At 30.9% G+C, this 23,680-nt stretch overlaps 1 protein-coding gene across 1 annotated transcript in view; it reads left to right on the top strand.

Annotated features, from left to right (window-relative positions):
• Positions 1-527: 527 nt before the first annotated feature.
• The window catches only part of LOC131850433 (nuclear factor NF-kappa-B p110 subunit), a 54,743-nt gene continuing 31,590 nt past the window's right edge, over positions 528-23,680 (top strand). The window contains exons 1-4 of the mRNA XM_059200647.1: positions 528-864; positions 12,489-12,631; positions 16,574-16,719; positions 17,079-17,178. Coding sequence (XP_059056630.1) covers positions 687-864; positions 12,489-12,631; positions 16,574-16,719; positions 17,079-17,178 — 567 coding nt within the window. The 5' untranslated portion in view covers positions 528-686. The remainder of the gene's footprint in view (positions 865-12,488; positions 12,632-16,573; positions 16,720-17,078; positions 17,179-23,680) is intronic.

Raw genomic sequence — 23,680 nt, 5'->3', positions numbered from 1 at the left:
AGTAAATCTTTGTGATTGTGGGGATTTTTGTGATTCATGGGTAACTGGTTCTTCCCCGGCTAGTAAAATTTCTGACGTCAACGACTCGTCGACCTTGTATGAGTATAATGTAGCCATACTTAAGGAAATTACCCCACCCTTGTGCAATTTCATTGTGTATGTGTAACATGTTGTATATGACTTTAAAAAATCATTGTTCAAGTCAATTGCTCTGTACAAATAAGATTATAATAATCCTGCTTTTCAATTTATTATTTAAAAATCATCAATACACTTGTTCCCTTAAACTTTTATCTTTGTAGAAGGTATTTCAAAAGCCTGGGCTAATTGCTATTAAGCTTAAGATGTTTCATTAGCAATTCCACCTCACTTACTTTAGTATTAAGTTTTTTGATTATCACATTTAATTGTTCTGTTCGTAACATGTCAGCGCCACCGATGGCAATGTTAGAAATAAATAGATTTAGTAATGGGGAACTTTAATTACGATATATAGCAACTCTTAGATAGCAGTCATACTGATTATTTACTTAGTAGTTCTTGTTGTTCAACGTTTAACAAAACGCAATTTCAATTTTATTAATACTGTTTTATTTTTTATTATTGTAGAATTAGTGATAAATTTACTGTCTATATTAATAACCCAGTGTATATAATAATTTGTGAGGTATTTACAAGTGTGAACAATGTCAGCTATTGCTAGTGACCAAGATACAGAATCATCAAACTTTGGTTCTCCCTCTCCACTATCACAAAACGTGTTCATAGAGTCCCCATACAGTTCTCCATCGCAACAAGTTCCTCAGCTAGCATTCTCACTGAATAGCTTGTCTTGTACGGACAAAAATTACAATATGCATTATGGTAAGTAAGATTATTTCTTGATATCTATATATATTTGTGACATTTGCTTACAATTAGCAACTAAATAACATATTTCTCAAATTATCTATCTATTCGCATTTATAGATTACATTATTTTCGTGGTAAATAAACTAAAATTAACATCAATATATTATGAATTATATTTCTTAAATGTATCCTTAGTGATAAGAATAGTAATGTAATGATATATTAGCCAACGCAAATAATTTGTCACCATAAGTAAGGTTATTTGTCAAACTATAAATCCTTATCAGTTTCTTAAATATACAAATTGATATATATGATCAATAAAATCTAGAGACCATAATATATTTGTATGTATGAGATTAGTTGAAGTAAGAGAAACATTCTAATATATAAACTGTGCAAAACTATACTTAAAAATGAAATTCTAATCTAAAATGTAAACAAACAGGTTACTATAAGGAAATATGTAAACAATTATGTTTGTTTAATTAGAAGGAAATATCTTTCTATATATTTTTTTATCTGCATAATATTATTTAAGTTTGTAAACTTGAGTCAATACATTTTATACAATTAGGCTGTGCTTACCCATTGTGTTACAAGCAAATAGGTGCGGTGTAGCCATTCTGAAATTATATGCTTACATGCATTTGGCCATTGATTTTTATTTCATATGTATATAATGTTTATCAATGTATCTACCCAATTTTATTATAGTTCAGATTGTCTATAACATTTTTCAATCTTTGAAGTTTTTTATCACATTTATTTCTTTACCATGAAAAATATTAAATTTTATAAAATATTAGCTTTTCCCAAATTTTATATTAAGAACAGGAAAACAGTGGGTAATAAAAATAATATAGTATAGCAAATAATATATCAAATTAGTTTAAGTGTTCAGACTATCATGAAATGTTGGTTATTGTATTACCACTATGAGTCGAGGAAAGATTAATAATGGAAATTACTCAAAAGCACATATTGCCAAGTAGCATACTATTTGTTTGATAATGGTATGACTATTTAATTTTGCTACTTGACAATAGATGGCGTGGCAGTTGTGTCTGCAACTAAAATTGTCAAATACAGATCCAATACTTCCAATTCACTTTACCAATGCAGTTATCTATATAAACATATAGAGAATGTGTATTTCATTCATCAAAAGAGAAGGATGTTTTTAAGGAAATTATTTTTTTGTTAGGTATGATGACAACTCAAATCAATGTTGGTTATGGTTTTATACTTTATATGCTTTACTCCTACTTTGTTTCTTTACACATATTGTCCTTACTGACTATTGATAATGAAGATATTGAAATATTTCATCACAATAAAAAGTAGGTAATTTATTTATAGTTTGTTACTGTTACCCAGATTATTTAAAATGCATTAACAAACATTCTGAGCTCTTATAAAAATAGGTAGGTAAATAGGTAGGTCAAATTTATCTCCGAGGTTAAAAAACAGATTATAGGTAAATTATTTTTCTGTTCAATTCAGTATCCTTTCAATTTGTGCTTTCACAATGTGTGAACTTTTCTTTTGTCTGATATGCAATTAGGGCCATTATATCATATGATCCAATCATTCATCCAAAATTTATGAATTTTTTTCCAATTTCGAGTCTAGTTCAGCTATACTGTGGCCTGAAACATGTGTCTTATTGCCCCTGTGCTGTGCTGCAAATTCCTTTATATGCCCATACAACTTCTTCGGTATCTATATGAAGTTCTGACTAAAATTAATACTGTTAAATTATTTTTAATGTTTTATAATTCATTTGAGATGTCGCTGGTTGGACTATTCTGTATCACATTCAATATTATTATTATTATATATATTGTTTTAAAAAAATATTTCACAAATAGATATTTAATAATATATACTTAATATATTTGCTTTTGTAGCTATGTCAAGGAGTCACATTGGCATTAAGGGAATTGTAAATGGTAAATTACTAATTGGGACTATTAATATCATTGCTGGAAATATGGCGAGCTCCGTAATCTGTAAGTTCCTATTACCGGATTACAGATGTGGTCGATAAATATAATAAAAAAAACATTGTCAAGTTTACCCTTCACGCGGATTCACTGGAAAACTTGTTGCTTTTTTGTACGAATTAATATGGAGTGTTGCATCCACCGACGCTAACGCCTGCGGACCACCAGTGAGGGGTGATACGATAAGCATAATATCAGGTCCCCCAGCTCATCGTAGCAAATTCATGGAATTAATGAAAATTATTTCCAGAGGGTCAAACTGACGTGTATTGCTTGCAATAATAGCACTCGTTTTCATTATAACCACAGATAATATAATATTACATACAGATACCCCATCCCATACAAGAAAATGGTTCCTTCCTAACTCGGGCTATTCTTCGGGCTATTTTATTTCGCCGCCGTAGGCGCTAGATGTCGCTATATCTGAAGCAGTTCGGATTACTAGTGGGTGATTAGTAATAAAGCATGAAAATAGATGGCAGAGAATTCGGTCTACATGACATCTGTTTTGCAAAGATACGTACATAATAGGTATATAACTGTATCGAACTCCTGATTGGGTACAATCGAAAATTCAATGTAGGTATAATATTGTTCGCTGACAGTCTACAGACACGGCTAATGTACCTATGTATCTATGTACTATGTTACAGTTACTTTTTTACATGCCTACTTTTTTTCTCCCGACGAAGATATGTCGTAACGCGTCTGCACTAAAATCGGGCTATCGGTTAAGGAGCAATAGCTCCTTAACGAATAACCCGATTTTAATACGGTTTTTTTTATTTAAATTGTTATGTGATAGTGATAGATTTTAGCTATAATCAATTGATGTGCATATGGATACCTCATATAATTTTCAGTATATAATTATTTCTCAATATGTAGTTAATTATGGTAAACTGGCAATTTGTAAAACTGAAAATAATATCTGCAAACCATCAATCTGTTATATGTATAGGTTTTTTCAGGGATACTACATCGGTGCTAATGACATGTAGGTACTTATTTTGATGTTATACCTATTTGTAGAACCTTCGATATCTACAAACTACGCCTTTACTGCTAGTTTTTTGGTATTTATGTAAGTTGTTATTCAGTTGAAATTAAGCTGCGAAATTACAGGATATTTGGACATAACATCTATGTTCTCCGGAATGATAACGTATGCGGGATATAGCGGGCACGACATGATGACGTAATGCTGTTTAATAATATATACGTAATATTATGTACGTCGGATAGCGTCGTGGTTGGATGGATCGTCAGCTTATTTACCATTTCAGTTCATAATAGTAGGTAGTAACTTTTGACAATATGGATGAAGGAGGGTAACGGTGATGATGATGAGATCAATAATGACTGTTGACGATAGTGACGGTGGTATTTATTTATGACCACCATAAAATTCATCATTGGCAGTATTCTCAACATTATCATCATTGTTCATCATGATGATTGAGATCAAATTAATTAATTGATTAAAAAAGTAGCAAGTATTAGGTAGGTACTAAGTCCTTATATGACTTAAATACAAGGTTCTGGGATGCTGTGATATACTAGTCTCTAGATTTTGTTTCTTATTAGTATTCCACAACCAAAGTCTATAGACAGAGAAATACAGATTTACACAAAGTTTTTTGATGTAAATGGGAATTATTATACACATTGCATTAAAAAATATATATGATTACCATCTAATACAAAATCATTGTGTAGTAAATAATTCCTGACATTTTAAATCAAATGAGGTGAAACTAACATTGCATGAACACAACACTTGAAGATCATAAAATTTTTATTTCAGGTAATAAAACACTTTTAAATAATTTATTAATCACAGAATAAACAATTGTTAATAATTTACAATAATATTTCTTTCACTGCTTGTCTATTATACCACTAAAACTTCAAACACTTCTGTTATTTTTATATTATATTCCAAATAAATCAATATCAAGACATAATATTTCATCAAAATCATTTCATAATTAATTCCTGGTACACAAAATATTCCTGGATTTGTTGATGAAGCAATATAATAATAATCATGAGCTTAAATCATAAACTTATTTGCAGTCGGTTACACATAATTCTTAACTAATTCTAACTTGGAATTTCTTCTCATCACTAGTCCATTGCTTTCTTACTTATTTAATTATATTATTAATTGCATTGTGATTAATAATTTACAGATTTTTCTTCTGCTTTTTTCTCTTATTTTTACTTGCATTATTATTTTATACAGTAAAATGTTCATATATATAAATATATTTCTTATTCTTTTGAACTCCTGTTCTTTATAGTAAAAATGTTATTTATCTTCATCTGAATGACTAGGAGATTTAGAATATCATCTCTTATTTGTTTAAACTTTGTTCAGTATTAAGTTGTTGATGTCAGGAAAATCTGAAAACAATATCATATACCATGTTACATTTTCATGAACTTACATGAAAGTAACTAAACTGTAACCTTATTAGCACAATAAACATATTATTCATACATCATATTCATTCAGTTCTAATAAAATATAAAAATAATACTACTGTTTAGTACTTTATTTTGATTAATAATTTTCAGTATTTTCTCAATCAATCAAAAATTATAAAATCAGTGTTAGTTTTTTGAAGTTACATTCATAACAATAATAAAAACATAATAATACCACATTAAAGCGGTCACCAAGTACCTATGTTTATTATATTTTAATATGAAAGATACACACGCATACATATGCAAGTTTTTAACAACTTATAGTTATACCTGGTATGAGATAATCCTCAAAGACACGATAGTTTACTAAATATTTGTAGTAGTCCTTAGACACATTTAAATTATTGAGTTTGACAAAAAATAAGAAGTTCAATGAACTCTGAACAGGAACAATTCAAAAGTTGAAGTACCTACTTAACTTAAATGATGAAAAAAGAGAAAAAATCCAATGCTAGTGAAAATATGTTTTAAGCATTTGACTTAAAGTCGTTTATCCTATTCTTTTATTCCTATATTTTATATTTTTAACATTTCATTTATGTTGCCAGTACTCGTTGTCATTTCGATATAATAAAAAAATATGGACCAACCTACGATTTTAAATCGATATTTTTATTTGTGATGAAATCTAATAATATAAATTATGAATAACCTACCCTCGAATGGAGATATTAAAAAACTAATTATCATGAATAGTAGGTACTAGGATCAGTAATATATCATAGTATTATGAATGATTATCGTTTCAAAACCTTGTACAATTTAGTAAGGTTGAAAATATCTTTCTACAAAAGCAAAATTCGAGTATTTGTAAAGTTTCTTATGAGTATTTTTAAAAATTCGAGGATCCTCATATTTAGCTACCAATGTCAGTAATTTAGATACCATATAACACTTGTTTATTGAGGTTTCATAAAGGTATAGCTGACCTTATATACTCTATACCACATTCAATTCTCATTCATTAAATTACAATAAGTAGGTATTTATTTTTTTTAATAGAAGAACTATGTCACTAATGTCATTAATTGCTATAATTACCAGGGTGACCGCGTGGAGGTTGATATAATAGAGTACACTTGTATCAGATCAATCTAATTAATATTTCCCTCTTCAAGTTTCGAAGTTATGAGCGAACAGATAAATATATAGTACTTGCATACCTGTCAAAATCTCTCTATTTTGCCGTCGTCGAGTAAAAATTATGCATTGCAATTCGTTCCAAATAAGAGTATAATACAAAATGATGAAATTTTACTGTTTGCAAAGACTAATTAAAAGCACCATCGAATAATGCGTTGTAATATCTTGTTATCGATTATTCGAAAAAATCGATAAATCTATGCATTTATTTTTAATATGGCAACACTTTCTAAATAAGTATTACTGGAATAATATGGTTTTCTTGTTTAGCTGTTTTATATTTACTTAAACTTTTTTTATGTTTAATTTATCATAATAATATAGTAAGTACTTATTATTTGAAAATATAAAATAAACATTTAAAATACGGTGATACAAATGAAAACAGCGCCATCTATGAAAGTATTTTGGAAACAATAAGCCCCAATTAGCAATGATTAAATTGTAAACAAATACAGGGCAACAACAAAATGAGTAAATATATGAAAATTACTTTTCAAAACGCATTATTTCATTTTAACATCTATATATGACTTTTTAAAAATAGATTAAACCTTTTTAAAAACATAGTTTTGGGTTTTAAACGATTACAAAACAATGTTGAATTCCATTCGATACCAATGACGCCATCTAAATCCGTTTTTCGAACTAAAAATGGCTACTATGCCATTGATCCCCACTGATTATAACAATCTCTTCCCACAATCAATGTGATTAATACCTTCTGAATTTCTGTAGACAAATTGACTGCCTGACCTCATTCCATTCTTATATTTTTATCCTATTACTGGTATTCTTATATTTTTAGTCTCACTAGTTTAGACTGCTGCGATATCACCGTTTCTTCACAATTAACAAATAACTTATGAATTCGAGTTCAATTAACGCTTACACATGCGAGCTTTGGGACCTTGCAACATTAACAATTGTGAATGTGCCAAGAAGACGTTTTGACTGTTTATTTTGGGTTAATGATGCGTCCCTATTCGCATGCTTACAAGTAATCAAATTATATACTAGATTATATACAATATTCTGTTATAACATTTTCTTGATAAGTTGTTATTTATTATTGTACATATTATATGAACAGGATATTTGCCTTGATGTTTAAATAACTATTGTGTATACTTTTAAATAACCCTGAAAAAAGTTTAAAATTGTGTTATTTATTATGTATTCGAATAAAAATTAATGCAATTGAGAAACATCATTCTATAGATCGTTTCAGACTGTTTGAAAATAAATTAGGTATACAGTGAAATATAGTTAAGAGGTATTTTTAATTATGTAACGACTAACAGTTCTCATTTGAAACAGATTGAAATATATAATTTTGCAGCTATACAGACTATTTAATTGTTACATTGCGAACATTAAGTTTAACTCGCAACTGCAACTCTGATTCGTCAAAATCGCAAACCAATTAATTTTAATCTGTTGCAATTAAGTTGTTACATAAAAGTGGATAAGAAACCTGTAGCAGTCTCTTATCATATCATTTGAATGATATAATGAGTTTTTAACACTTCGGTATTGAAATTATTACTGGTATTGAATTTTTGACTTTGTAATTGAGACTGGACTGTAATACCCTTTGAACAGAAATAAATACAGTAAACATAATAACAATATGCATTAAACAACGAACTTTAAAGAAAAGGAGTAGCTTATTCGAATCTATTTTTTATTAACGATGCCACAGATTTTTGGCACAGGGCCACACAAGAAGCACTAACTATTTAATAGCTGGTGCCATACATGATACATATTTAGTATTTTTCATAATTGAACCATGTTTAAACAAGACAATTTTCGCTTCAAAGAAATTGTAGGTTATGTAAACTACCGAATCAAAAAAATCCTAATTGCATTGAGATGTCAGTGCCCTGTACAGGTTTCAGTGTAACATTTTAAATAGCACATAATAAATATTCCTTCCAGCAGTGACTGTTAGAATGAATATTTTATACTACAATAAAATGATATGACCTAGATAGATGGAGGAATTGATATGATTTCGAAGGCATGAACCTTCAAAAACTCAAGATTTCAAATGGATTTATTATTATTAAAAAAATGCTAAAGCATATAATTTGTACGTGCCAAAGAAATACTTCTCTCTTTTTATTTGTCCTATGTATTTGAGTCTACTTTGTCTAATGTACTTACATCTATGCGGTTGTGTTTATCACCCCACTCCATTAAATATATGACAACCGATTGGCACGAAATGAGAAAATATATTGACGCATTCCAAATTCAAATGTAATATTTTATTTATTTTTATTATAACAGTATTTATGGCCAGACTATTTATAAATGACTTACTGGAAAGACAAAACAATGAGAAACGTAGTGAGATAGAAATAAAAAACCCAAACGAACCAAGAAATCTAACGATGGACCAGAGATATTGATGATGAATATATAAAATGTCCAGAAAAGCTTACAAAATAGGGGTCCCGTTTGCCCCCCTTCCATTACATATTTTTTTAATAGTAAACAATGTTTTATATACTTGCAGCAAAAATATTTTCATTGAAATATTTACTTCATATTGGTTTATATTTTGTTCCTTCTTTTTTCTGCTCTGTGCTTGTATTTCTCAATTTTTTATTTAAAGGAATGTAGGCGTATACTGTAGGTCGTGTAGGTATAGGGATATAATAAACTTTACATTGTCATTGGTTTAGGAGATAAGGTTTTTATAAATATATGATAACTATACGTAATGTATGACAAACGATAAAATTCACCAGGAATCTTGTGTAAAATACAAGTGAAACTGATAATTGACGATTATATAAATATTTTGGTAGGTACTGTTTAATGTTATTACACATATTTGACCTTGGTGTTATAATTTGTTTTATAAATAAATACATATATTGCAAAATAATGTGGAATAAAATTTTTTATTATAGATAGAGATACATTTCTTTCGGTTTAATTTTAATTTTTATAAATTAGGTATTTAAATTTTAGTCACACTTAAAGTGTCAGGAATATTTGAAATACCTAGAATACAAAATTAAAGATCTTGATCAATGTTAAACAAGGAAATAGGTAGTTGCCAATAAAGAAAAAAGGTTAATGTAACATAAAAATAATTATTTAAATGATAAAACTTCAAAGTGTGCACAGAATCGCAACCAACTTTATGCGCAACTATGAATAAGTTAGTTCTAAAACTGATACTGAGAGATAATTAGGAGCTTTACAGATAATACAAACTACCAAAATGGTTTGTTGATAAACATGCTCAGCGTGTAATTCAGTATTCAGTACCTACATGTAAAATTTTATAGTTTCAGCAGTTTAAATTCATATAATAACTCACCAACCCAACAAAGTTGTATACTTAGGTACAAATATTTAATAAAACAATTAAATAAAAATAATAAACAATACAATTATTTTATATTAATTTCTATACACAATGTCTAGGCTTTGTGCCTTATAATTACAGTGCTTTATTGGATACTAAAATATATATAGCAAGCCGCTTTGCAGCTAATAAATAAGATAGATAGGTCTGTCACGCATACATCTTTGTACAAATTCTACGTAAAACATTCAAAATGCATATCATTTAGCAACAGATAGATTAATTATTCCTAGAAAGAATATCTTTCCGTCAACCTTGAGAGAGTTTATTGACATAATGATTCGTAGTATCTTATTTGTTTCATGTATGTATGCAGACACACTTTATTGCTCTTTTCAATGGTATATATTAAAAATAAACACATTGCACCATTGTTAATTAATAGCATTTTTGGCACACTAGTAAATAGTGACTTACTGGTAATAATGAATTACTACAGTACGTTTATGTTTCAAAATTTTTCGTCTTCCTAATCAAATGCGAAATCTTGATAACAATGCCACTTATACATTTTATTAACTTATACTATGTAATATTATGTTATCTGTGCTTATACCATTATGCCTTTTAATGTATATAATTAACATCTGATTTACATTTAGGTACTATTTGTAGTTTTCACTAGTAGGTACACATGTTATAATGTTATTTAATACTGTTTACTTACCTACATATTTTATTTACTTATTCATGTTCCTTATTTAGTAATTTCGGATGCGAGTACCATTTTAGTCCCGTGGTAATATATATTGAAGAAAAGATGATCAAATTCCTTTGGTTTAGTTTTGGCGAAGACATCAGGGATTAGTCATAAGGACTTGCAAATAAATCGTATACTTTATTAATGGGTTGCCTAGATGAATTAATCTGCTTTAATTTACATGTATTACACCTCAACTCAATTAGTATTACAAGTAAAAAAAAATGCAACATAAAGGCGTTTTAATTTTGTTATATCAAGAACAAGCAGCTAATAATATAATTCATATTTTAGGACAAGGGTACTAAAGAGTTTATGTGTTCCACACCGAACGTAGGTATACGTAATGCATATAAGTTCCCGGTGTATATAGGCTACATTCACCGCTTGTTTCTCATTTTGTTTACATAAAAGAAACAATCGAATTTACGAGCAGAGGTTTGAATTCACATTATGACCATACCAGCAGGCACGAGAAGGCTTTTAGCAGCCACATACTGTAGAGTTTTTTTTTAAACTATAGAGGCCAGCTACGGTCATGGCCAAGCATTCAAATAGTTCTAAAACAGAAAATAATTTTATTAACTATTAAATAGTTTAGGTATCTATATAGAGAAGGAATGCAAATAGCCAATATTTGCTTTTATTTATATGCAAAAAAATACATTAAATCAATAAATAAAACATTATAAATACTACCAAGTTTTTGATACACACAAATAGAATACTTTAACAATAGAAAGTTAATAATGTTTAAAGTTATAATTTCAAATAATAAAAGAATTTCGACCATTAGGCGACCACTAGTAGAGGGAAGTCCCCTAGTGGCGGCCACCTAAGGTTTTTTATAAATAAAACAAAAAATATTTTAAGGAATGTTTATTTATTTATGACTAATAGTACATAACAAAGTTAGAAATCAAAAAAATAAAAGAAAACTCAACCTCTGCTTAAAAATAATTAACACTATCAATCAAACTTGGTTAATAAAAAATGATATTTATAAAAGTGGCACTTAGTACCGGACATTTCAAAATAGCCTGCATCGATCGCATATGTAGCCATCTACACACTCTGGAACGTCTGTACATGCTTCATGTACCTTCCCACGACAGGATGAGCACTGGATCCAGTCTTCGTCAGTGTCTTTTAAACAAATTACGCAATTGCTGTGTTTTTGTGTTAGATGTTTCAGTTAATAGTTCTACTTTATTTCCATTTTTTCCTTTAGACTTCACGTTTTTGCTTGTTTTTCCTTGTCTACGCTCTTTCCTTTGGTTTGCTTTCCTTTTTCATGAGCTGCATACATCTGTTAGATAAATCTTTAACGTGGTCCACCAAGACTGGTTCATACTCTGCTGAGAAGGTGGTAGTGAACCTACCCAACTTTTGTTTCATCGTTTCTCCTCGATTTAACGCCTTTAATTTATCATTTAGGCACTCTACATAATATAATAAAGGCGTTAAATTTTAGGAATATTGTATCCCATTGCATCTTGTTTTACACTCTGTTCTTTGCCTGTCTGTTTCTGGCCTTGTGCATCACTGGAGAGCCGCGGCACGTGATGCTGTAGCTGTTTGCCCCCCGCGCCCCTTTCACTTATACTTTGAATCGAACAGGGTTATACTTTCTTAAATAGTAGGAGTGTCCGGCGCTAGGTGCCGTCCGTCGTTACGGCAGATCAGATACTTATTAAAACGTGTTATGGTGTTTTTTAAATTATACTTAGATGGCTGGACAGATTTGAATGGAAATTAGAATATAGATAGGCTATAATAATACTAATAGAAAAACAAATGATAAATATTTAATTGTTGGTGGAGCAAATATTAAAAATAACCAATATCACATTGGTGGTCTAATCTTAGAACTAATTTATTAGTTTTTTTACAGAGTATCAACCATGCCTACGTATCGTTGAGCAGCCCCAAGATCACTTCAGGTTCCGATATAAAAGTGAAATGGTTGGAACTCACGGGTGTCTACTCGGTAAATCGTATGTGGCTAACAAATCGAAAACTCATCCCACAATAGAGGTAACACGTTCTCATTTATTTATTAGTCTATTAAATCATAGACATTATATTTATTTATTTCATTCGGATAACCATCCATATTATGTCAGTAAACAAGTTATAAACTATGTTAGTAAATTACAATTTATATCCATTCAATTCATGTATCTAAGTCTATGTACATGTTCAAAAGCACTGGGTCCGCAGTGTTTCAATGATATCCAGTGCCTCTGGAGCCTACAATCCGACATATATGCTATGGTGTTTAGGAGGCTGTTTGCGCTTCTCCGAATTCTACACATCAGTGATGCAGTTCTATTCTGCATTATGGCTTCAAAGTCATGCTGCTGCAAACATCTCTGAAGCACTACAAAACCGAGGGAGCCCAAACAACATCCTAAACCCATTATTATATTGTATGCAAAGAGCGTTGTATGCCCTCTACTGTAACATCCTAACCCTAACCCTACATAACCTACACTGAGTGACGACAGACAGTCGTAACACAGACCTAACTATCCCTATCTCAACACTTAAGTAAATATGGCGTTGTGATGGCCTAGTGATCGTCTGGGACTCTACGTTGTTACAATTAATACTAAGAAATTACCTAATGCAATAATATGAAGCCTACCTGAATATTACCTAGAGAATAGTATCAGGTTTTAATATTAAATGACTTTACCACCCGTTCGGAACCCTATCTACGACCAAAAAGATACGAGCAAGAAACTTGGATTTTGCTCTTTGTTATAATAATATTTCTGTTACAATGTTTACATGGTAATGATTGAAAATTATAATTATATGTAACTTATTAATATTAGAACTATCAGGGGTCTAGCCGTAAGCAGGATGCGGGCGGATGCCACATTCGTCGCGTGGACTCGTCGTGTTATACTCGTACTTTGACACCGACTCGTAGCCGCAACTTGTCGTTTCACTCGTAGTATGAAAATTTGGATAAAGAAAGCAGATAAATATCTTAGTCGCATTATTGAAGACTAACCCAGTTGAAACTATAGTTGTAAATACATTCTATCAGAATGGACGCATACGGTAGTGATACAGTTAAATTAAACCCTTAAAATAGGTTCGCGCAAGGGACTCCCATCTGCTATTTCCTGACCACAAGAAGAGAAAGAGAGCCCTCAAGACCCGACATAAGTATTGATGACAATGAACGAATCAAGTCATTGCAGATGTAAATCGAGTGTCAAAAGTGAATATAACCATGGAGAACATCCGAAAATATATTAAACCTAGTTAACAGGCTTTCTGGCCATCCACAGTACAGTAGGACTATGACCGCGTACCTTAAGGCCCGGTCGGCGCTTCGTTCATACCGCACCATGCTGGTCAGAGAATTTGCTATTCCCACATCAAATTTGAGTAAATACTTTAGGTCCATACATCTTGTTAACCTAATTTACAGGCTTCCTGGCCATCCACAGTTTAGTACGGCTGTGACCATGTACCCTAGAGCCCTTTCGGCGCTGACATACCGCCCCATGCTGGTCAGGGAACTTGCCATTCTCACCGCAAAGTCAAATTCGAGTAATTACTTTAGGTCCATAGAAATCTTGTTATTGTAGTAATGTTGATTTATGATTATACAAAAGAAATAAAGAGATTACATTTATATATTCACCTGATACTATATTCACAATACAAAATATTTCATTATTTATGCTCGATTCATTATGAGTTTAACAAAAATACGCGATCTAGTATTTAAATAATTATATAGTTTAACTACAATTCGTTTTGTAACATGTATCACATTCATATGATTGTATTATTCCTTGTCAAAAACCCAATTAGTTAAAAATTCAAATTAATAGTCCCAGAAAGGATATATCCACAACTCGTTCAATAAAGAGATAGTCAGTGTTACCCCTTAACAATAAATATTATTAAGTCAATGTTATCCCTTAACAATTAATATTATTACTCCGGTGATAGTCTTCAATATGCTCAGTCAATATGTTCATATTAAGGAAAGGTTCCTTTAAATATTCCATTTTAATATATTTTCTCCTTGTGAAAAATATACTATTTACTTATTCATTATTTGCAATCTCCACCTTGTGGAAATGTACAAACATCCATCACAATAATTAAAGCAACCACTGTCTTTCTGTTCAACATTATACTTATAATTGCATGGTTTTACCTTGTAAAACAGACAAACATACAATACGACTTTTGGGAATTGCTGTGTTTCGGTTTGATAATATATTTTATTTGTAACTTCCACCCTGTGGAAGTGTACAAACATGCATTCGAGAAAAGAAAGGAATGCTCCCATAATGCTCCCGTTATCCTTCAAAACTATTAAAGTAATCACACAAAATTCTTAGGAGGTCAGAGAAGATTTCCCTTAATATAAATGAATGATTATATTATAAATATTTATCAATTATTAAGCTGTACTTAATAATTAAATATTAATCATATAGACAGGAGCAATACATTTAGTAAGTCAAGAACAAAATCTATTAAATTATATTTAGTATACACTATTAAATATAATTTAATAGCTGTGTTATATCAAAATAAATAAAATATCATCATCATTTCAGTCGCTCCTCCTTAAATATCGGTTCAATAGTTTGTTGATTACACTCAGCATATTATAAAAATTAATACTTTATTTAGTACTTAAAATCCATTCACAGTTACAGCAACCGTTAATAAAAGTTGAAACATGATTTATTAAGCTTGTTTGTCTTTGTCACCTATATACATGAATGAAACCCAATCCTACGTATCACAGATATTATCATATTTATAATACAATTGTTAACATCACCGCTCTCTCCTCCAAAGTGTAGGTACCCAAATTATCTATCATATTACTAAAATAATATTACAACATAATTTTAAAAATAATTAAAGTGTTATACGACCTGTCATGTGGTAGCATAGCATAGTATTCTATATCACCAATAACATTTTGCCGTCGACGTCTCTTGTTCGGCCACCGTCCCGGATTCTTTATTCGTTGCCGTCTCTCAAGGAACGCGGAAATTAACCTTTAATTCAGACCGACTAGCCCACTCTTCGTTCTAGCAGTAACCGCGCTTTATTTCAGATCGACTACCCCGCTATCCGTTCCAACTGCCCTTTTGAGACCGACTAGCCAGCTATCCGTTTTAAAACCAACTGTCCCGATTTCTCCGTGTCTCAATCCCACCATGACACGCATTGCCTCCCCGCGCCCTTTGTCCTACTTAATTATACTATTATTTTTGCTAACGACCCTTAAAGCAAATCTTAAACAAACCACTATCCCATATCGTGCCCTGTCTAATAAACTTATTAATTTATTGTTTTAACTTGAACCTTCTCAGCTTGAGTTCTACCTAAGTGACGCCACGTCTAATAAAGTATACTAATTTATTTTTATTTATTTTTTTATTTAAATAACTTTAATGCACGTCATACACAGGTAAAAAGTACATATGGCGGACTTAACACCTAATGGCATTTATGTTACCCAAATAGACAATACTTAGAAAACAAGGATCCTACAACATCTAAAAGTGGCATTTGAACGAAATACGTAATATTATAGACACGTTTGAAAGTTGCAGCCGTTTTTATGAAGTAATTATTTAAGTATCCGTTCCACGAACAAATCTTAGTTCTACATAATACGCACTTACTATGTACTTATAACATCACGTCACTTTTATCTATTAGGTATTAGATTTATTATTTTAATTTTTATTGAACAATCTACATCGTTCGTTACACTACGTACCTATACCTAAACCACAGGCTGCACGTGTAAAACGACTGATAACCCGCTTTAAATAACGTTGTCTTCACATCACTATTACACCGTTCAAACCTACGGGCAGTATATTACATTGGACCTACAACGCTCTTTGCTCCTCTCTATATCATATTATTAGATATGTTAATCAATAATATTAAATATGTTTTTTGTTTTAGCTGCTAAATTATTCGGGACGGGCAATTATAAGATGTCGATTGGCTCAGCACAACAATGAAAAGGAGCATCCTCATAAGCTTCTCGAAGATGAACAAGACAGAGACGTAAGCTACGAAGTGCCTGAACATGGAAGCTACAAAGTTGGGTGAGGTTTATTTATTTTCAATAAGGGTAAAAGTCACTCATACAGTCATACCCCTACTTTAATTAATTAATTTCAATATTACACCATAACAGTCTATCCAAATCGGTGTTGGAACTTAGTAGATTATACATATAAATATGTAACATTAAAGTTATTTTTAATGGCTTCTCTGATTTTCGGCAGTCGACAATAAAAAATATCACTATGATTTTTGATATTGCTCATTATCCCTAAAGCGCGCGTTAAATATAAATATTTTAGTAAATTGGTCAAGGCTGTAATAACACCAAATTTGATCTAACTAATGAGATCGTCAGTTTGTTTGCCATTCTAGTCAATAAAGAAATATTTTTTTGCAGCTTTGCTGGTATGGGAATAATCCACACAGCAAAAAAGGATGTCCCAGGATTGTTATACAATAAGTATGCACAGCAAAATAGTAGAATGAATTCTAGGGAGGTAAGTTCTATTTTATTTTCATTTATTGTGTCAGCATTACGGCATCGTAGTTAAAAAATCGACACCTACGATTTACATTTATACGAATATAAAAAAAATAATTAAAATAATATCTATTCAAACATTTGAAACATATCCTTTTCATGGAGTAGAATTTTTATTGTTTAGAAGTTATATGTAAATAATTAGTTTTGCAAGCATTTTATAGCTTTTTTCGGAGGTAAAGACGAATTCCGTGTGGTACATAACGCCTATTAATCGTATTTTACTATGCGGATTTGAGGCGGATAATTTCGGATAGAATAAATATCAAATTAAATGTCCTTGTGTTTACTGGGTTACATAAATAATATCTATTAGTTTTTATTTACCTTACAATATAATAAAATGGTTACCAATAAAAGACAAACTATACCTATTGAACCACATAAACGTGCTACACTTATAAGTAATTATGACTTGACCATGAAATTGAAAGATATTAACATCTTGTTGATTATTCTAATTTATTGTTGACAGCTAGTCAACAATAAATTAGAATAAGTGCTTGCGACTTCGTCCGCGTGGAAATGAACTTTATTTTTATAAAATAGGTAGCTAATGTAATGAGGAGTAACTTAGGCTAAGTTACTCCTCATTACATTAGCTACCTGCTAATAAAAGTCCCTTCAAAATGGGTCCAGCCATTTCAGAGATTAGCCGGAACAAACAGACAGACAGACAAAAATATTAATAAAATTTTATTGTATATATATATTCATACGCATGTAGTAAAAACGGTTATTTCAATATTACAAACAGACACTCCAATTATATTCATATGTAGATAAAGGGAAATATACAGAAATAAATAAATTATTATAAACGTTTTCGATTTACTTATTTCTGCGGCTAAAAATAAAAATAAAATTATACTGTTCTATTATGAGTTTAGCCATATTATGATATACGTTCGATATACGTTTCATATACGTTCCTTGCTAAATAAAAGACATCAACGACAGCACATGCTAATTGAAAAAAAAACACATGCCAACTGTCTTTAAGAAATGTTATATTAAAAAATATGTAGTTTTTATAAGTGAAAATAAAGGAAAGTACTACTAAGAAGAGAAAAGCACTGAGAAATCAAGTCCTAAGCTGTGATTTATCGTTGCACATTAGGTAAATAAAATAAATGTTTTTTTTTCTTTCGAATTTGTAATTATATAATAGTCGAAGATACCCCAATAACACACCTGTAAGTTACCACTTTTTATTATTTAGTCTGCAATTTGGAGCGCATTGCTTTGTTGCATGTATAATGCACAAGAATATAGATATGTCAACATATGAATACTGTGTTTGTGTGGGTATTCGCCATACCAATTATGCATGTACACTGTAATTTCTGAGCATGAATATCATTAATAAAACCGTATTTTATTAGAATAGAATAGAATAGAATAGAAATAATCTTTATTCAAATAAACTCATAACAAGCACTTTTGAATAGTCATATTTTGATTCTACCACTCATTCGGAATGCAGATTCATCACAAGAAGAATGAGCAAGAAACTTGTGTGTTGCTCTTTTTAATAGATGTTTTTTTTATATAAATAATTACAGTGTAACAAGTAAGAGGCATGCGATAATCAACATAGAAATCGCTACGCACTCATTATTAGTGTAATCAGATAATATTGTCAGTGCTATGTATTTAAAATTTTTCTACAAAAACATTATTATCGTTAACGAATTCTTCAATTTTATAGTAAGCTTTTTTGCAAAGGAAGTGTTTTATTTGACATTTAAATTTTTTTTCTGGCAGATTTATAACAGACTCTGGTATTTTGTTGTAAAACCTTACGCAATTGCCATAAAACGAATTACTAACTTTAGCCAAACGACATTTAGGTAAAATCAGTTTGTTATTGTTACGTAAGCTTTTATTAGAGCAATCACTAACTCTTTTGAAACTGTCTATATTCTTCCTGGCATACATGACATTTTCATAAATATATTGAGAAGCAACGGTGAGGATATTTGATTCCTTAAAGCACTCTCGCAAAGACTCCCTGGAACCCATGCTATAAATGGAGCGAATGGCCCTCTTTTGTAAAATAAATATTGTATTTGTATCAGCTGCTTTGCCCCATAACAAAATACCATACGACATAATGCTACGGAAATAGCTAAAGTACACAAGTTTAGCCGTTGCCACGTCTGTTAATTGTCTAATTCTTCTTACCGCATAAGCGGCAGAACTAAGTCGACTCGCCAATTTAGTAATATGAGCACCCCATTGCAACTTGGAATCTAATGTGATACCTAGAAATACAGTATCGTCCACAAAATTCAAAGTATAATAGAAATAAAAAATAACCTCATACAATTTACACACTGCCAATGTATACAGACTTACAAACAATATTCGAGGAATTGAGCCCGAGAGCGTTGGAAGTACGACGAAGTAACGACAAATAGCTGTGCCTAACGTTTCACTCTCATGAAATTTATAGCCTATATGTTATTCTGATGTATAAGCTGTCACTGTAAAGTATTGTAAAGTATCAACAAAATTCATTCAGTAGTTTCTGCGTGTAAGAGTAACAAACATCCATCTGTACTCACAAACTTTCTCATTTATAATATTAATAATAATAGTACGATATATAATATGAAATATGAAAATTCTGTTTAATCGTTACATCAAATCAAACATTATGTACATTATTTGCAAAATAATTAAGGTCAATGCTCAAAACGTAATCCAGTAAATATAAAAATAGATATAGGACATTACGTACCAACGCATTTCGCTTTACTAGAAATTGCAATGACGCACACTGATAAGAACTAATAATACCGGATAGCAAATATATGAAATTTATATTGGTACTGGTTATGTAATTCGAAATAAACCTCCCGTAATGATAAAGTTTATTGATATTTTTATTTTAATTATTTGAGTCATCGGCGTTAAATACGGTAATAATTCATTTACGGGACAGTGCGGTTTCAGAGGAGTTTCCTCCCGCGTACACTTGGATTGCGAAATCTGCCGAGGTTTTCTCTCGAGACTACAGCATTTTTTGTTTTAGAGGGTTTTCAAGGTGCATTAAAGTTTCTTGTCGTCAGTCCGCACGTGACACCCCTTGTTTCTACCATCGTAGTATAAAAAAAAGATTATATATTGAGTGCGAAAGTAAACTGATACAAGTACCTAGTATTGACTATTAAGTCGTCTTTAGAATAATTTGTATATAAAACAAATAAGCAATAATAATTTAATTAGAAATAAATAATTAAAGTAACAAATTACTTTATCTGTTTTTGTAAAAGCAACTTAAAAACCGTAAATGTAACCTTACTAAATGGAAAATTTACGTTGTAAGCCAATACTAATTCTCCGCGGCTTCGTCTGCATAAAATTACTTCCCCTATGTCAACCTTTCCAGATATTTTTTTCAATATAGCTAATGTCCGTATTCATGATACAATCACGTCTTTCTTTAATGTTAAGTCATGAAAGATAACAGACAGGTAGGTTTTTCCATTTATACTACTAGCTGTTTGGTGTAAAGGATGTCCGTTCCCGTGATTATCTAACTACATGTTAATTTTGATTATAGTCCAGATATAGTATAGATATTTCCATTTCCTCAGACGCCAATGGTATCCTTTCCTTACCATCGTATAAGTATTATAATTTACTCGGCATTGTCAGTATTTTTAATAAATTTATATATGAATACAAAATAATGAGGTGTTTTGTTTACAATTGCACGTTACTGCAATTCGGAAATCGTGATTCGATTCTGTAATATATTTATTATACAAATCGTCAATATGAGTGAGGTTGTTGCCGGCTTAGTATTGAAAGTTTATAATATTTAATGCATAAAAATTATGCTATCATGCCATACCGGGAGACGTTATACAGTACGTTTTTATTGCCCTCATCTACATATCTATTTTTTTTATACATGATTATGGAATGGTACATCCACCTGCGCTACCGGTTTACGCACTGCGCACCAGTGGTGGATTATAAAATGAATATGTGGTCAGGTCAGTTAGCCTATGTATCGTGACAAATTTACTAGTAAGTTATAACGTACGAAGGTTTCAAAGGGGAACTGCGTGGTGATCAATTTGACATTGTACATTGCTGGCAGTGGGGTCATCAGGTCACATTACTAACAATCCCCATTCCCACCTCTACCTATCTACTTACGAAGGTCATATATGGATACGTATTTGTTCAAAATCTACCCTGTACCATCGTAAGCACAGATTATTATATTAGAGCCCGTTAGTTTGTGTACCCGCGGTTTCCCTTCCCCTCCCTTACCTAGTAACAAACGGACCGTACAGCGGCCTTGACGCGCGCGCATTGTGTTGTGAATTAAAATAAATTAGAACTGTGCGAAACCTACTGTGAAGCTGGAAAGCTAGCGAAGATATCTTCGAGACCCTGAAGCCCAAGAAATCCGCAGAACCATACAGGTACGTGACTGACGCTTCCACTCATTTTTCACTATATATATACAGAGAGTAAATTCCCAAACATTTTGGTAGCAGAGCGTAGTTTCCTTAACAGTATTAATAAAATCCGAATTATAACACGTATTTTACAGCGTATTTTAGAATATTTACCGTAAAATTGTATGTTTGAAAAAGAAGATATAGTTCAGATAATTAATAAAATTTTTGAGCTGTATTTTTTTGATCACAGGTAAACTATGTACTTAGTAATCTGCATTTTTTTATACCACGTAGGCAAACAAATAAACAAACAACTATCTGCAAAAATAGGTATGTCTAACCTATTTCTGTCGTTAAACAGTTTGCTTTATAAATAAGTTTCGGTTAAAGGGTGAAATATAGTAGTGATATTACACAGCAGTGACGAAATTATTAACGTCACATATATAACACACCTATATACAAACTGGTACGTAAACAAACATACGCAACAATTATATAGATATTATCGCGAAGCTTAAATGTCGTTGAAATACTTATTATATAGGTACCATTTTCAAATAATATTTCATATTTTATTACATAAAAATAGATCATCACGTATATCATCATATAACCGACTATATATATAGTAGAGTATAGAAATATAATGGGACTCTTAAATAAGAAAAGAAATTAATTTGTCTAAGCACAGCCAAAATGGCTAAGTCTAGAAATCTGAAATTGTGAACGTAGGTTTACGGGATTACGTGCAGATGAGTCTGAAACAAAATGTTTAATGCTATTACTGTAATAATATTAACAACAATGTTATAAATTAGACATCAGGTTAGTGTGGTAGTCAGTCTGTTTCCTTTTCACGATTATACGGTTGAACGTAGTTTAAGAATATCTATATTATAATGAAATACTTGAATATGTCGACAAATAGTAAAGACAAGATAACAATGGATATATAATGTACGATATGAATATAAAACTTATCACAGACAAATGCGAGGCCAGATTATGTTTAGTTTTCCGAATTGCAGGTTTGATCTGAATATACACAAAAAGTATACATACATATATTATATATCAATTATTAATGCTCACTACGCCGACGGCTTTTTGTAGCCGACTAATTAGTAGGTCGCGGAATGCAGCGGAATAACCTAGAACAATTTTTACAGCTCCAGCTAGCCCCAAGCAAAGCAGAGCTTCTGTTATGGGTATTAGACAACTCATGTAAATACTTGTTTTTTGATATGGTACTTATACATATGACGTCAATATAACGTTTCGGCGCCAACGCCATAAATAAATAAATACTGTTTTACAACGAAGTGTACGGTTACATATGGTGCGGTAGGTACCTATTGCCATAAAAAGATTTTGTATTGAGATAGGAAGCATATTTTAATAATATTATTTTGTTTTGCGAAAGTTTCTGAGTATGAATATTTGTTACTCTTTCACGCAAAAACTTCTGAACGGATTTTTATGAAACATTACAGTAATATAGTTTACGCATCAGAATGATATATAGGATAAGCGCGCGCACAGCTAGTATATCTATATATAACGTTGAGGACTTCAATTGGCAAATTTGAGTGGAATAGAAATAATCTCAACTCATATAAAATTAATTATAATGAATTTATAATACTATTTTCTTTTTAAACCCCACATTCGGAATGTGGATACAGCCAAGATGACTTGATTGTTGCTCGCTTAAAAATATAGATGTATAATCCTTACATGTCAATTACTTTGAATACTTAGTTACAACGAAATAGCTTAATACTATTATACTTAATTTATATTATAAATCTAGTTTTAGTTAGGGCTCTATACCTAAGCGTAAAATATTTATTTTAAGAACAAGACTGAACATAGTTTTAAGTCCGTATCTAATTAGTAAAATTAGGAGTGATGTAGTGAGATTGAGTTAGTTAAGTGAGATTCAGTTTGAATTTATATGACCCATACCACGATCAAATTTCTTTTCTTCTTCTCGTCTTCCGTGGCTTTGTCTGCTTCTTTAAATAT

Source organism: Achroia grisella, unplaced genomic scaffold, assembly GCF_030625045.1.
Source record: "Achroia grisella isolate CSIRO2021 unplaced genomic scaffold, CSIRO_AGI_Agris_v1 utg770, whole genome shotgun sequence".
Taxonomy (NCBI): Eukaryota; Metazoa; Arthropoda; class Insecta; order Lepidoptera; family Pyralidae; genus Achroia; species Achroia grisella.
The sequence above is the reverse complement of the archived record's forward strand: the minus strand, read 5'-3'. Positions and strand labels throughout refer to the sequence as shown.